Here is a 17,123-nt window from a genome sequence, read left to right on the forward strand (position 1 = left end):
TCTGCAATGTTTCATTTCTGCATCGCTGCCCTTTCTAGGGTTGCATCTCCCCAGTGAAATGAGAGTCAAGGGTCAACCCTTGAGTCCTGATTATTGAGACCACATGAGGGTAACAGAGAGTGGGATTTACGGTGTCGGGCACGTCTCATTCGCTCTTCAGCTGTCACAAATCCCCCTCTGAAGGCCAGGCCCTTCCTGACTGACAGGTGTAAGTAATGACTCAAGGTCAGAGGTCATGAGTCAGCGTAAACACACGGGCTTAGCACAGCTGCAGGCAGACCTTACCTCCCTGAGGACAGCACGATATGGTAAGAGATTGCGTTGTTTATTAAAAACTGATGATGTCATGCATTCGAATTAAATCTAATCAAAAACAAGCTTGGCCGCTAAAGCTCTCTGGATGTTCTTTATGCGATGAAGCACTTTTAACACTGTAACTCATCAAACAGAGGCTCATTATCAACTATCTTATTGGGTCTTTTCAGCTTGTGCGCGAGCTTCACCTCAACAGCGCCATAGAAAGACAGTGTGAGTGGAAAGGAAGAGGATGGCGGATGGCTCTTTATGGCGCCAGGCGTTAAAGAAAGTGAGAGATCAGCCTGGAGGCCCTCAGCAGCTGACAGCAACTGTACGGTTGAGCCTAGTGAGGACGGTGATGGTGTTGGGCGCCGCCGGAGACGGTAAGTGGAGCTGACAGTAGAAAGCGAGGCGTCGTTCGCCATGGTATGGAGGAGTCCGGGGGGACTTAGTTATCATTTGGCATTCCTTTTCAGCTTTCATCACTTTGGATTGTGCCTCACATGCGGGTGCGGGGGGAATAGAGCAGCATCATGGAGCAGGCCTCGTGCGGAATGTGGAACGCAGACTCGATTTTTGAAATGGTTTGAAGATTTCAAAGCGCTCCTACACTCTTGTCCTTTTTCCTCTGGGTTTCTCCAACATCAAGGTGCAACAAACACTTGTGACGCCGGCGTCAGTCTAAGCCCAGTTGGGGCAAAAGGGTGCGGTACTTGTCAACTGTTGGACAACATCAGGGACGTCCTCCGCTAAAGCTCTGAAAATGTAAATAAGCTCGGATAATAAACAAAACAAAGATGATATGAATGATGAAAGTCAATTAGTCTGGTCTGTACCTGACACACACCTGTACCCTCCGAAGAGCCACAATCTGACCCTGGAACAGTGCAGATTTAATATGCGGGAACTCCAGCACCCAAAAAGAGGCTCAAAGAAGACCATTGTTTATAAAGCATCTAGAGTATTATTTAAACTCTCCATATGATGCAACCTGCAGCATGATCACCTCAACAAGATACTAACTAACTCGTATTGGAGAGTTCCTCCTTTTCCCTGGAATAAGTGGACTTTTCCCTGAGTGTCATCCGACTGCTGTGCTGCTTGGATTGCGTGCAACAGACCTTGAGGCAATTTCTACCGAATGCATCTCTGGAAGAGCCATCCGACCTGACGGGACCCAACATCCCTGTGCTGGAGGCAGTCACCCTGAGAAGAGGTGTCAGAGCTGAGCTAACCAAGCTTGGAAAGAAGGTTGCCCTTCACCCGTTCTCCTTCCAGACACCTTCACATATATTTATTCGAGCAATATTATGTTTTATTCATTATCAGCTATTTGGCTTTTGAACCAAACGTTGTAGTTGTTGGATGCCGTTTTATATTTGCTGAGCATTAAACCTGTGGATTGATTCGTTTCTTATGACTGTGCCGTGTACAGTATCTCTCTTGAGCAAGGCAGCATAGATTATACTGGCTGTGCCAGGTGATTATTAAGAACAGTAATGGCGGCCATTAACCAATATTTTCCTACTGTGCCTGAGTCTGCCTCATGGCAGGGTAGAAAGAAAACAAGTGTTTACATTAATTGTAGGACTTCGTGAGAGTATTTAAGGCACGTAGCTCTATATTTGACCAAACTTTCAAACTGGCACTCATTCGGGCTGTTACCCTTGGACTATTTCTGGATGACCTCTGACCTTTCAGAACACAACTTTGATAAATGGCATGCTAGCTAGGAAGTTCGCAACCCAATAGTGAACTGGCATGACAATATTGCAAAGTTGTACATATTTTTGTCACATTCCGCAATCTTCTTCTGTTAAAGCTTCTATTTTTACCTTTTCACATGTTGTTCTATTTGCACATGAGGATGTTGTGCACTTCTAATCTGTATACAAGCAGGAGTAGATCAACATTCATTCTCGCTGTCTGGGTGTTACTTCATTCTAAGCCCTGCTAATATGAAAACATTTTAAGAACATGATAAGACCATTAGCCAACAAAAAGAACATGCTAATTCCACTAAAACAGGCTATGAAGTGAGTCTCTAACCTCTAGCTGTGCTTCACCACCTTCCTTGATACGCAACATATTTCAAAAGAGTTCCAATAACCAATATAATCGCACAGCCTGATTTCAGACAAAATCAGGCTCGTTTCCGCTTCTGAAAAACCTCATTTTCAAACACATAAACGCTGTCCAACATGGTTACCGTGCGATTGACCTTTAAAGGGAACGGGAGATGGCATTTTGATTGGTTCATTACATGTTAAGTAAGAGATTCCATCCACCCAGATGGACGATCATTAACGAACTTGACCTGGACGTGTCCTCTGTGGATCTCACACTGTTGACTATCAAAACAGGCGTGCACTTTCCGCTAATATGATACAGAAGGGAGCTTATCAGTACAGGAAAAGCACACACATCCTTTTTAAAGAAAAGCAAAACCAGTGAGTTATTTACCCACCTTCCTCCTGATGCCCTCATTAGAGAGAGGTCAGTGTTGTCTGTTATCCACTGTGTTGCTGGGTGGGCGTCAAGCGAAGGGCAATGTTACATTTCCCCACAGGACCAGAAGGCATTTCAATAATAAAATAATATGGCAGTGTTCCTCTTCCACGTCAAGGGCTGAATGTGAAATAGGGACGTCACGCGTCTCTTAGACATCAGCGTATCCTAAAGAAAAAGAAGTAAAGCTTAGCATGCTATAGACACAAACAGGGAGGGACTTTGGCGGTGAAGGTTACGGGTTATTAAGATGATATTGAAGAGGATGACTGGGGAAGCGGATGCCCTTCATCAGTCACTATCTATTATTTCCCCGATCTCTCCCTCTGTTCTGTGAGCCACGAAGCCTATGGAGCCCTTTTGTGTGAACTCTCTAATTAGGAAGACCTTGACATCCATCGTTCCTCTTCATTTTGGTGGGAAAAATATTTCATTGATTTCCCCCTCCCTCTGCAGCAATCGAAGGCGGGCGGAGCTCCGAGGGGCTCTGCTTGGGATTAGACTCTGCGGGGGGTTTTTGGGAGGCTTGCGAGGTGCTGTGTGTGTGCATGTGAGTGGAGATAAGAGATGATGTCACTCCTCATAACCTTCTACCCCTTCTCACCCTCTGAAAGAGCTGTGCGCTGAAGGAACCCACACGGTGCTCCGGCTCCCACCGTTGACTCTGCACAGGCTCTGCAGGGGGTCCGTCTTCGCTGGTCCTCGGACAAACGTTTGTTTATGAGCACTTGTTTGCCTTATCTTCCGTGGGAGCATCGTGTTTGCCCGTTCAACCAAAACCAACTGGTTTTCTCCTCTCCACAGTACAAAACTGTTTACATTTTCAGTCATTTCCCGACAGCAGCCTGTTAGCACGTTCACTGTTCGCTGTTGTTTCCCCACAGGACTAATCACCTGTTTCTCTCCCGCCAACTTCCTCCTGTCACTCCAGACCACAGCTAAATTACGCTTTACCCCTGCAGGTGCCGACATCCCTCTGAAATGATTATTCCTACCACACAGAAGATTGCTTTTGGTAATTATATGTACCGTAATTAAATTTGATGAACTCCTCCGAGACATAAAATCTCATTTGACCCAGGTGCTGCATTTCTTTCTCTGTTCACAAAAAGAGGAAGGGGGAAAAAAAGGCAAGCTAATCTTGTGTATCTTGCAAGTTTAATCTTGCGCCAACGACTTATCAAATCAAAGCATTATTTTTGTATTTAGGGACAAAGAAGAATCAGACACGTACCAAAAAAAAGGATAATTTGCAGTTTAGTACTGTTGGGTTTTAAAGCTTGAAAGAGAAAATTATCAGCCTACCTAGCGCTTTGAGATATTCTCATCACAGGCACCAGATAAAGTAATTAAGTTTGTGTTTTGGACATTAATGTGAGCTCTGTAGAGCAAATCGTAGGAGATACGTTCTCAAACTGTAACTTGCGAACTACCCCCGCTCCAGTACAGTATTTTCAAGACTTCTACCAGATGTGGGCAACATCTTTACCATCAAGGCCCATTTGAATTTTCTGATACAAGAAATGTCCTCCAGACATTTTGAAAAAAAAAAAGCCGTGCCGAGAGCCCTTCAATCTTTCCCGCTGCGTCAATCACTGACAGTCTAAAAGAGTCTTTTCTGTCATTTATTAGTTTCTCTTGATTGAAATCAATTATTTCAAGTTCAGCAAACCAGTTCGCTTTGCTTTCCCGTTCTCCGGCAGCCTCCCGGAATGGGAACGTGTCAGAAGGATCTGGGGAAAGCAGATTACTGAGGACCGGGACTGCGACAAATACAGAACATAAACTCTGTCCGAGTGCATTTGTCCTTGCAATTCATCTGCTTTATTGTGTTTCCTCAAGACTTTACAACAGTGACACAGCGCCACAAATTCTCCACAATGACTACACACTCACACACACACTTTTTTTCCCTCGCTCTCATGGCCGTGGCAGTCAGCATTTATTACTTTGGTTGGTCGTGCTTGGCGGGAATACAGTTTAACATCCAAAGTTGCAAATCCACAATCAAATTATGAGGAGAGGAGGTAAGGAAATGTTGAGGGCTCACTGATCCAGTGCCGTTTCTGCGCCTCCATCTTTGTCCCGTGACCCAAGTTCACTGCTCTCCTCTCCTGTCTTTCACTTGGTATTCAATGCAAGTTTTCCACACCCACACTCTGATCTGTACTGCTGGATGGATTGCTATCCCCCCCACTCCTCCTCCGAATCTCCCCGGCTCTCTGCTGGAGTTCCCTGCTGCGCACCAATCCCTTTTCTCGCAGGTGATTGCACAGGGAATATTGATTAAGGTGAAGATTTGCTGCTGAGAAGTCACTTTTCAAACTTCCTGTGACTTCAAATGTGAAATAAAGTGAGCCGACTTTCCCGTCAGCGATAAACACCCTGTTACGGATGAGGGATACTTTAAAGAGAGCGCGCTCTGTTCTGATCCGTCGCGTCACCATCTCTTTGGAATTTCGTCAGCCCGGATGGGTCTGTCTGATTCGGCTCCTCTCACAAACACGTTGGCTTTTACATCTGATGGGTTTGGGAATGAAGGCTGGAGTCTTCTGCCTCTCAAACGGCTCTGATTGAAGTGATAAACGGGTCTAATTGGGAAAATCGTGTGAGAGCGAGAACCAGTCCTGATGGCCATTACATCTCTTTGGCCGTCTGAGGCGCTCTAAAGGGACGGCCTTCTCTTAGATCGCATCGATGGATCGGGATCGCTGCCAGAGTTTCAGACAGAGCCCGAGTGGCGGCGGCCTTACACGTGCAAAAACCCTGGCTGCGACACTTTGAGAGTACAGAAGGAATTCATGACTGGGCGTTCAAGTTTCGTTGTAGTCACCAGAGGGTCTGGAAGGATTCTTAGTAGCTCCGTTTGTCAGCTAAGCTAAAGTAGAGTCTTATGCAAAACAAAGAAGATTGGGAAATTTAAAGTGATAGTTGGTGGAAATGGTGGGAATGTATACATCGAATAATGGCCTCTGCACAAATCAGTTTGTAGGCAATGCTTGATCACTTAGTTCACATCGGTGCACATATTCGAATATGGAGGATCCGACCACTGAGGCTTTTTCTTCGTGGGGGAAAATATTGTCTTATCAACTGATGTGAGGCTGGATATTACTGTTTTAATGATTTAGACCGACGCTACGCTCAGACTCATCCTTCTATCGCCGAGTCACCTCATTAACTACGTCATTACGGTGAAACATAGCTTTCGCTGAGCTGCGAACATCGAATCTGTGAAACTCTTGCTTGTTTATTTTCCTGTTTGTAGGAGTCTAGAGGGAGGGGTAGAGTCGGCCAGGGTGTCAGAACGTCGACAGTGTTGCTGTGGATGCCTTTCTTGGCACTTTTTTGGGTACTTTAAGTCAGGGTTTATTAGCGGCTGATGGTTTATAACACCCAGCTAGCCAGCTTGTGAATAAAGACACTGATTATTCCATTAGCTGTTCTGAAAATGCACGAGATATCACAACTAGCTTCGCCCTTTTTCCTGATGCATCTTTAATGGAAACGGAATTAGCGTCCACTGAATCGCAGACCGTGAAGTGACCGACTTTCCCAAGGCGTTTATTGAGTGCATTTTAGTACAATAGTTCTCAGAAAGTTACAGTTTACAAACTCTTGACACGTACATCACAATTTACAAGTGATAGCTATACAGAACTGAAAGAAAACAGGCGGGAGTAATTACACTGCTCAGCGACGTACCTGTGTGCATGGAAATGTCTCTACGCACAACTGTGTTGACAAACACACCTTCTCTCTCTCTCTCACACACACACACGCACACTCACACACACCAACGAAGTATGACGTGCACTCATTGGTTGGAAGGCTGCAAAGGTCCCGTTTCACCTCATCGTCCCTCCTCCTGGCCGTGCCTGACGCCACATTAAGAACCGTGTGAATGCTAAACGTGCACAGGAGCCCGTGCCTGAAAAAAAGGAGAAACAGAAGCGAGTCAGGCCATCGCCGGGTGAACAAGGCTTCCGACATCCGTGCGCGCCGGTCCCGAGGACCGTTGGTCACTTCGCTCGACAGTTACGGCACCGTGAAACATTTCATGAGCTCGGTTCTGGAGTTCTGGAGTGCTTTAAAAGGCTCCCATACGAGAGCGGTGAGATGATTCTCCATTCGTCATTAGACAGTGTCATTACAGTCAGATATTTGGGAAGACAAACAGCGTAAATGGAATAAAAAATGTACACTGTAGCATAATGAATATTTTCCATTATCTCATTCACAGGCTCTCAGTTTGAAAAGCAAATACATGCAAGCGAGCTGAATGGACGACTAATGCATTTAAATTGAATCACTGGCTTCAGTGAAAAGGATTATATTCAGGAATACTTGGTAAATCAATGACCTGAAGAATTGAAAAGAAAATTGATTCTGTCCGTGATGCAAACCCGCCGCACGCGAGTTGATGGCGCCTGATTCATTTCCCTGCGCTAACTTTCTGTCCATCCTATAAGCAGCTCTTCCTATGTGACTATACCTCGGGGGGCGTAATATGTCTTTTGTTCTTCTTTTAACTGCAGGCCTCATTTTCAAATGTGTTTTTTTCCACACACCCCCTCCACCCCCCCGTGGCTGAACAGATGCCTGTCTGGTGGGGGAACCAGCAGGTGGGCACCTCTGTTTGGGTCAACTGGAGCAGGGAGCCAACCATCTCTCGGTCTGGCTGCGGTCTGGACCGGCGTGTCCCCCCGCCAGTCCCTGCCCAGAACAGCCTGGTTTCACCAGCGATAAACGAGCTGGAGGCCTTCCAGTTGGGAGGGGGGCGGAGGAGGGGCAAGGAAAAGTGAGACAGAGGATGAGCTGAAGGGGTGAGTCCACTTAATAATCTGCTAATGGGCCTGCCATCAATTTCTAATTTTGGACGCGAGGTGCTTAAAGCCGTCGTCACTCATGTCTCCTCAAAGACAGCCAAAAGGGATCTGAGCGGGGTCACATCTACCGCACCGAACCGCTACAACAATAGCTCGCGCTAATTGACTGTGAACTAAGAGAGTCCGTCGGGGGAACAGCACCACCGGAAAGTTGAATTCTGCTAGCGTTTAGTTTTAGAGGCCACAGTAGTAAATATGGGGTGACCAGACAGAAGAAAACAATCACAACCAACGTTGGGCCGTTTCCACAGCAACGCTCAAAACACTTACAATCCTAATAAATAGAAATAAATGTTAGAATGTGTGAAATCTTATACAAAAAAAAGTCTCTTGCAGTTTTCTCACAGATGCAGATAGATTAATGCAAATGAATGTTAGCTTGTGCGCACGTTTTCAAATGTGACCTTGTGAAAAAAAAAAGGATTTTCCTGTATTAAAATGAAACCGATATCGTATACTGCAAGCGTGTCCTTGGACGTTCATCCTTTCTGGGTGGGTGAAATGCGCTGGTTCTTACCGCGCATGTGAGCCAGCCGAGGCGCGGGCTTTCTCTCCCCTCTGGATGGCGCTGATGACTCCCGGCAATTTACCAACAAAAACAAAATAATGATAAAAAAAACAACACGCAAACAAAAAATAAAGTAAAAAAAACAAACATGTCTGTACAAGTTAAGTGCTCACCAGCAATGACAGCATGTGTACACCCACATTAAACATTAGTATTTCATCATTAACTCCTACTTATTTAACAATATGGGCTCTTTGTCCAGAAGGTCTCGGACTGCTGTCCAAAGCTAACCGGGGCACAACGCAAATCTACATTTTGTGTCCATCACAATTAGTTCGACAAACAGGTCGTTGCCAAAAATGCAAGCAGAGAGCGCTGTACATACATCATACATGATCACCTTCAATATGAAGGTTTAGTAGAGATATAATCATAGTTAGCAAGAGATAAACATATTTCAATTCTCTGAATCTGAGTGGGGCTGGGTACCACGTCCTTTGGCAAGGCCTTGCACCCGAGGTTCCACAGGTAGCGGCAAAGTTCAAATACTGGAGGGCGGAATCTCGCAGTGGTGATCGGACAAACGCGCACACTGAATGTTTACAGACAAAAATAGAACTAGCTCTGAAGTTTGACCTGTCCCGGTGCAACTCGCTCTAAAAGAACAACCGTGACATGTGACGTAAAAGGTAAAGATGGTGCTCTTCTGTACATCCCTGTATGGTTCACGCTCTTGGGTACTCCTACTGGTAAGCTGCTTTTTTTTTTCTCTCTCTCCTCATGAGACTTATTTCTGGCCGGGTCAAGGCATCTTCAGCGAACACAATGACGACGGTAAAATCACAGGTCACACGTTGTTTTCTAAAAGTTGTTTTCACAAAGTTGTTTTCACACCTTCGTTTGAAGTTTCTAGCTCAGGTAATACATAGGTACAGTGGATGGCGGGAGATTCCCTGTATTGCCGCCTGCCGCTTTGGCTCAAAAGAGATTGAAGCAGGCCGACGGCGGCGGTGAGATTTTCGTCTGAAACAGTATCAAAGTCCTGGACCCTGAACTCCTGATGTGGGATGGCATGAGGTGTGAAAGCTGATAGCTACGCGGTGGTGTAGACCCTGGTCTCCTGGTGTCATGTCAGTGGATCAGATTAAGACGATAGTCTCGATTCTGGCGCGTTCCGTCGAATCGGGGGTCATTCGAAGGCTCCCGTTGTTGTTGATGGTCCTGCGAATGCTGCCCGTTCCGTGGCACAGCGCCCCCTGCAGTCATGCCATGGTCGTGGGCGACTGGCTCATCTGCACCCTCATGGACTGGATGTTGCTTAGGATCTTCTTCTGGTGGCCTGCGAGGGTCACTCCTATTCTCAGCAAGTCTCTGGGGGAGGCGGAATTGAATTAGGATTAGATATTTTGGAAACAAAAGCTTTCCGTCGTACTAATGAAACGGATCGTTTCGGTTGGGAGCCGTTACACCCGGGCAAACATCCATCATGTCATCATTTCGTAGCTAACATCACATGAAAGCCCAATTTCAGACTGGAGTACTGTCAGTGGTCCGCAGAACACAAAAATTCATGAAATTAATTTCTCTCACTTGAGAGAAGACTTATTGCGCACGCTGCTTCGCCTTGCAAAGAGACTGCATTAATGCCACCTAGCCCCGAGCATACATTTTTAATAAAAAGTTATTTGATATTTTCCCATAAATTCGTACACCGAGCAGCATTGTAAACGAAAATAAATGAAGTGCAATATGTGTGACTACTCGTGCTACAAGTGCTGTCATGGCCTGTGTGCTTAACGGTTCCAGATTAGCAATAGCAGTGGAGGGAAAAAGAGAGCATTTTCAAACATTTTACACAGCAGTTTTAAATTATACTACATATGTTTTTGTGCTTGAAGAGCAGCGATAGGGGGAGAAAAAGTATATAAAGAACGGGGGACATTTTCGAGGGGCACACACACGAGTTTAGATTTGACTTGATTCATTGGGGCCACTTGGGCTAAAAATACCTACACCTGATATTAAGTCACTTTATATAGCACGCAAGTACCCATCAAGTGCTGCATGGTTTAGGAGCCTTTTATTTCTGACAAGCAGGAGAACTCACTCTGAGGTCATCTGAGCCACCAGCTGCAGGGAGGTGAAGCCTGAGTTGAGGAAGTTGTCTCGGTACTGGCTCATCTTGATGGCGCCGAGCCAGTCCTCGACAGAGCTGAAGGTGTTGAAGTCAGGTATGGATCTGTCCAACAGTGGCTGCGAAGGCCTGGAGGGGGGAGCGGAGCGGAGGGTCAGGAGCTGTATGTGTGTGTTGGGGGAAGGGGGGTGGGATTTGATGCAATGTTAAGCAAGGAACACTGAAGCAGCAGGGGAGAAGGAAGCTACGTGTTGGCGTGGGTGTGTGAAACGCTGCGAAGTGGAGAAGGAGAGAATTTAGGAAAAGATTTGAAGGTGCGCGTGTTTACGTGGTATGAATACCAGCTTTTAAAGGGCTGTGGCTATGCTAGTAAAGCACGCTTTCTAATTAGAGAAACTGACGTCAGGAAAGACCTTGCAGAAAATGTTTGTCGGGCTGCACAACCAACTCCCCCCCCAAAAAAAATAAAAAACAAGTTCACCTTTCTGGATGGCAGCAAGTCAGAGCACTCAGCCAAACCCAGTGGCCTTCAGGACAAACGAGCCCCAGCTACTGAGCCAAAGCTCTGAAATTGGAATCGAAAAAATCACCGGACGAATCCGAACCTCCCGTTTCTCCATCCGTCCTCTCTGAATTTGGCCGCACTTGAGAGGATCTTTGAGGGTCAGCGGGATGGGGGGGGGGGGGGATCCTAAACGGAGGTGTGCAATGCTGGCGACCCGCCAAGGTTCAAAGATAATGATGGCCAATGTTGCCTCTAATCAAAAGTGTAGTGTGCAAATATTATGAATATATATGTAAATGAGATGTTTGCAAAGGGTGAATGGGAAAGTCATACGCAGGGGAAACACACCCGGGGTAGAAAGTTCAGGTTTGATGCAATCAACTGTAATAAATTCATGTTTATTTATTGAGGATAAAGTAAGAATGCACATTAGGATTCTGTGTATAAACGTTGGAATGTGTATGTTCATGTACTCATTGGTGAATTTACTCACACTGATGGGATGTTGGCTACGGCTTTGAGGCTGGTAGGGTTCCGGATCATCTTGTCCAGGGTGCTAACGATGTCGGCAAAGCGGGGTCGCACATTGCGGTCCTTCTGCCAGCAATCCAGCATTAACTGGTGTAGAGTACTGGGGCAATCCATGGGTGGAGGCAGACGGTAGTCCTGCTCGATTGCGTTTATCACCTAGAAATGAAGTAGAGGAAGCACCTTTTTTATAAGTGGGACGAAGAAGTGTGGTTGATGATCTCATTAACCACCGATCCTTAAACGGCTGACACTCTTGTCTCGTCCATCCAGCTCAGTGTCGGGGAGAAAAAACACGCGCAGAGTCACTCAAAAGACGTTAGCATTCAGGCTCTCGCGCCCGACGTGTCGATTTTATCCGGCCACATGTCACTCACCGAGGACAGGGCGAGGGAAGCAGACGGACTGCAGAGAGAATCCGCCGGGGGATGGATGGATCTCATATAATCAGCGGTGTGATGTACAGCCACTTGACATATGGCTACACAAACCCTGCCAGCGGTGCTTAGAGAGGAGCTTTGACATTTCGGACTTGTTACACAGACTAGACAGAAGTTTGGACAGAAAGTACGATGTTGTAATAACAATCGAGACTGGAGATTACCCGCCCTACAAAGATTTCACCTGCACAGTATCGCAACATCTTACTTCTCCCAGGATGTATGTAATCTCCCCTTCCAAACACAACCTTGTGAGATAAGGATTCTATACGGGCCGCAAACGATGCTATTACTGGAAAGTTCGTACTTGGACTCCCTCCACGTATGGAGAGCTGAAACTCAGCAAAAAATTGAGAAGCAGTGCATATGGAGGGGCGCTTGTGTGTTTGTGGACTGAACAGCCAGACGCGTCGAGCGGTGCCAGTGCTCTTCTGCGCATTTGTCCCACCAGGGAGTGTTTGCTGCTGGCCCGCTGAGGCAACATCTGCTGGGTTGGACGGTCCTCATGGAGAGCGGTCCACAGAGGCCTGATGGTTGGCTAGTTGGTCCACAAAGAAAAAGAGCTTGGGGAGAGAGACCTCACGGTGCGGGATGACATCCAAAGGTTGTCTGTGCCTGTGTTGCTGCTTGTGTGATTGCGCTCGAATCCGTGGACCTCGTCCAATCGGACACGGGGAACAAAGCGCAGCTCTCGGCAATCATTCCCTGCTCTCAAAAGCCAGCCAGGAAGGAAAAAGGGGACGTGCGAGTCTGTTTCCATTATAAGTCTGCTTTCAAAGTCAGAGTCAAGGACATCTTTAGTAATGATGGTGTGAGATGAAAACTGATAAAAATATGATTTATTACAGCGTCACCTCTTATGGGATAGGTGAGTCCAGATTGCCTATCTACGGGGTGAAAAGACAGGTTAACGGTGTCTGGCAGAAATGGCCACCCGACTGCAGCGGAGATCAAAACATTGCCTTTTTAATGACATGCCAGATGAAAAGGTTCCCGTTTCGATCTTCCTTATACAGCCCAAAAAAATCCTGCTCGAATAAGTGGAAAAAAAGTTCATCTCGGGGGTAAAAGCACCCTGATCTACCCATCAGTCACACTTTTGTTATCTGATCCTTATTCCCAGTCAGGGTCATGGGGGCCCCGGAGTCTTTCCCAGCAGGAAAACACACGAGACAGGCCACTAGTCCATCACAGGACACACACACCCGTCATTCACACCTAATAAGAGTCTCTGGACAACCTAATGTTCATATTTTTAGACAAGGGAATCCCAAGACGTGAAGGAAAAACATGCAAACTCAACATAAAAAGACACTGAGAGGGAATTATACCCAGAGGATTGCTGACCACTGCATAACTGGGCAGCGAACCAACACCTACACACTCAATGGTTTTCATATACACTTACGTCCTGGTTGGACATGTCCCAGTAAGGCCGTTCTCCAAACGACATCACTTCCCACATGACAATGCCGTAGCTCCACACATCGCTGGCCGAGGTGAACTTCCTGTAAGCGATGGCCTCAGGCGCCGTCCACCTCACTGGAATCTTCCCACCCTGAGGGAGGCAGAAAAAGACAAATGAGTCAAAAAGAAATACGTGTCCAGGTGTCGTGTTTAGTTCAGTTTAATGTGACCATCCCCGATTCATCCCTCTCTGCTTTCATTTTCCAAATAAATCTAATGGCGACCGGTTTAAACGATGGGAACGGGCTTTATTCACATCTCTGTTTTGCAAAATCTCGAGTCTTTTTCTGTCTGTCAGACACGATAACCCTCTATTCCACCAAGTGTATCAATCCAGCAGGGGGGCACGTTCGTCCGACGCTGCCCGTGTCACAGCGGTACCTCCCAACACCGTCTGCCCTTCACACGTCCACCAATATCACATTTACCGTCTCCCTTCCCCTCGGCTTTGTTTGAATAAAGTAAGATGGAGTCGAGGCTTGTGCTTGTAGGTGAACATGTCTACCTGTAATTGGGCTAGCTGGGCCTCAGGCATGCGGTGCAAATTGACAGCTGTTTGTTCCAGATTCCAAACGCGGCCACACAGAGACACAGCTGCGAGCACGTGAAGACGCTAATGCGTGGAGGATCTGTCTTACATATCAATGAGGTGAGTTAGGAACTGCGTTTAAATGCAAAAAAGCTAAGCCCGAGGGGACGTTCGGGTGGCGATCTTTAATATCCGACCCCAAATGGACGCAAACCAAGACGACGGACATCGAAGCAATTAGGCATAAACTATTAGTGTGTTTGCGCGTGACAGAGAAGATGAAGACCCAGAGAAGATGGGATCAATGGATAAAAGGAGTCTTTTGAAGCCCCAGCGATGTCTGTGAGCGGCTAGCATCAGAGGCTTGTTCGTAAGCAGATCGCTCTCACTCCTCAACTCAGACTCTGACTTCATCTTTTTGCCCTTTCCTTTGTCTGAAAGCCAGAAGATCCGTGCAGTTAAATCGTCACGCAAACTGCGAGCACAACGTCCTTATTTTGTTTGCATTGACACGCAGTCAGTGGAAAATATCTTCTTTACTGTGACGTCAGACCCATTGAACGTGTTCGGAGACATCCTCAGCAGCGCTAGAAAAGCACCTCGAATATTTCTGTAATAACGTTTCCAAGGCGGGTGACACAGCTATGCATTCCCTTAGTAATTACTGCTGTGGGCCAGGAACGGCTCTGCCAAAATCCCACTCTAATAACGTGAGAGGCCGCTCACGCATATCAGGAAGAAAGAAACACATAATAGGAACAGTCCTTTTTTTATTTGAGGTGAAAGATTGTAAACAAGGGGACATGATTTGAGCGTAGCAGACATGCTGACAGGAATTAAAACAGCCTGAGCGTCGGCACACGAGAGCAGAGAAAGGAGTTTGTTGAAAGAAAATTGAAAAAAAAATTGCCTTAAAGTGACATTTTGCCTCCTGAGAACACAATTTCTACCATTTGACAGTATATTTGTGAACGAGCCGTGTTGTTGGACAGATGCAGGCCTTAACTAGCAAACGCTAATGATATCAAGTGACGCATCGGGAAAGTCCTTTGATAGATTAAAGCAAAAGCCAAGCATAAAAAGGCAGTTTTGTCCCTTCTGCTGTTCCTCTCTGTGATGGATAACTGCTGGTTTGATGAAAAAAAAGACCCCAGAAGTTGACATAAAGGTACTGAAAGGACCTGTAATACACATTAAAAAGACCATATGTTGTTCATACCCTAGCATCGGGCAGATAAAGAACACATCCAACCGTGGTTCTTCTACAGAATTCCCATTGCTTTGAAAATTACAGCGTGACTGCTTCCACCTGGCTGCGTGCGTCCGTGACAGGTTGTGACCAGTTGTGACAGTTAAAGCAAAGATGAAGGGTACCACCAGGGAGGGACGTTGGTGTCTTCCTGTGACAGACAACTCTAAAGGATGACGGATAAACACGTAGGAGCCATCTAACGCGCGTCGGACTGGTCTCCGCTACGGTGTCTGGGCCCAGTAATGCGCTTACATCGAGACAAAGCACACACCGGTGATATGAAACACCTGTCACGTTTTCACCCAGGCGCGAACTTTGGATCTACCAGTGATCCGACTACTTTCAAGCAGGCTGTCACAGAAAAAAATGAGTCATATCTAAAGCAAATGTACCTGTCAGACACTGCTAACATGCCGCTAAGTCCCCAGAAACCCTTTCTAATTGAATAAAACCATTTCATGTTGTTTTTACTTGGCTTTGTTCGCCACTCAGAAGCTTTTTAGAGATACCAAATAACTGTTCTCCTCTGCCTGAATGACAAATATGCAGATCTCCCTGTCCCTCACCACCCCCCACCCTTTTTCTCTCCTTGAGTCCTCCAACTTCAGTAATCCGTTTCCAAACAATGCGCAGTCAAATGGACTTGAGCACATTTACTTAGGCTGGAAAAGAGTGCTCCATCAACATCCTTCTAATGAAATCCTGAGAGCAGCGATCTGCCCTGGATGTCTGCCCAAACAGAAGGAGAAAGGGAGGAATGGAGAGATGGGAGGAGACGTTGGGGGGGGTGGGTGGTGACAGAGAGGTTTGTTTCTCAGGCACCCATGGGAATGTCAAGGGAAGAGAAAGACATAAGACTTTCAAAAGTAAGGGTCAAATCTCCTGGCAGAGGAATTCTGGGAATTTGGTTCGGAGCAGGGAACTTTTTGCAGACATCTAGAATTCCTAATAGCTTCGTGATCGCTTCTGAAATGATTTGTTTCACAACAGAAGCATGTGTTTGAGTGTGAGCAAAATTAACTATCCAGCAAGCCGGAGCTGAAATATTCAGCTAAAGAACAAAACTCTTGCCTTTCTCCACCCCTGGATGAGTCGCCCGTTCATCACAAGGCCCTATATGAGCGATTATGCATATTATGTACTCGGTACCTTGCACAAGGGTACCTCGGCAGTACTCTTAAGGTGTTCTGGCACCTTACCCTACTAGCAGAACACCTTTCATGTTTTGTCTGCTCGAGGGCTTGAACCAAGAACCCTTTGCATCTGAGGCCAGTTCCTAACAGAGTGAGCTACCACCGCAAAATAGAGCTTTAAAACGACTCCTAATCCTACGCTCAACACCTAGCTTCATCAGTCAGGAACGGCAATGATGTTTAAATAGCCTGAAAAGTGAAGCCTTTAGAGGCTGTTTTGCTAAATTTGTCACTGTGTTCCTTGTAATTCCATTTGTTCTTCCATCATTTTAGTCCTGGAGTGTCTGTTTTCTTTAAAAAAAAAAAAGACAAACCGAGTGTCAGTAGGTGAAGGACAAAATCAATTAAATGCAGTAGTTAAAAATAAAATGAGTCTGGTCGAGGCTGTTCAACATGGTAGTGAGGTTGTTTTTTGTAAATTAGGGCAACATAAATAACACTGATTTTCCTCTCAATCTTTGCCATTAGAGGCAGGATTTAAAAGTCAATCGTTCCCTAATTAAAATTTAGAGAACGTGAATTAGGCCTCCGCTCACAGAGATCATCACTGTGGCACAAAAATGCTGATTTTTCTTTACCCACACAGAAACACTTGGAAAGATATTTGCTAAAATCTCAACATGAAAACATTCTTTTATCTTTTCATCTTGGCTGGCCACCGAAGCTTTCAGGTGAGTTTAAAAGAAATTCTCTCTTTTGATGGATGAAATTAAACCCAGAAATAACAAAACACTTAAGGATAATCATAAACTCTGCTGCTCTATTCTAAATCAGTTTTCTTTAAAAGTAGCAAGAATTGAATTTCTTCTGGTGCGGTGAATGTTGGGGCATCTTAGGACACAAACACATTCCCCTTGTTTGCTTTAGTTGATT

The 17,123-nt window shown here is 46.0% G+C and overlaps 1 protein-coding gene across 3 annotated transcripts in view; it reads right to left on the reverse strand.

Annotated features, from left to right (window-relative positions):
* Positions 1–6,353: 6,353 nt before the first annotated feature.
* The window catches only part of LOC130538603 (ephrin type-B receptor 1-B), a 113,385-nt gene continuing 102,615 nt past the window's right edge, over positions 6,354–17,123 (reverse strand). For 2 of the 3 annotated variants that reach the window (XM_057056355.1, XM_057056353.1), the window contains exons 13-17: positions 13,218–13,367; positions 11,335–11,528; positions 10,310–10,465; positions 8,212–9,573; positions 6,354–6,736 (exon numbers count right to left, since the gene is read on the reverse strand). In XM_057056355.1, the coding sequence (XP_056912335.1) occupies positions 9,465–9,573; positions 10,310–10,465; positions 11,335–11,528; positions 13,218–13,367 (609 nt within the window). In that variant the 3' untranslated portion in view covers positions 6,354–6,736; positions 8,212–9,464. Of the gene's footprint in view, positions 6,737–8,211; positions 9,574–10,309; positions 10,466–10,817; positions 10,902–11,334; positions 11,529–13,217; positions 13,368–17,123 lie in introns of those variants that run through there. The other variant, XM_057056356.1, reaches the window with a different exon arrangement.

Source organism: Takifugu flavidus, chromosome 15 (assembly GCF_003711565.1).
Source record: "Takifugu flavidus isolate HTHZ2018 chromosome 15, ASM371156v2, whole genome shotgun sequence".
In the NCBI taxonomy this organism is placed as follows: Eukaryota; Metazoa; Chordata; class Actinopteri; order Tetraodontiformes; family Tetraodontidae; genus Takifugu; species Takifugu flavidus.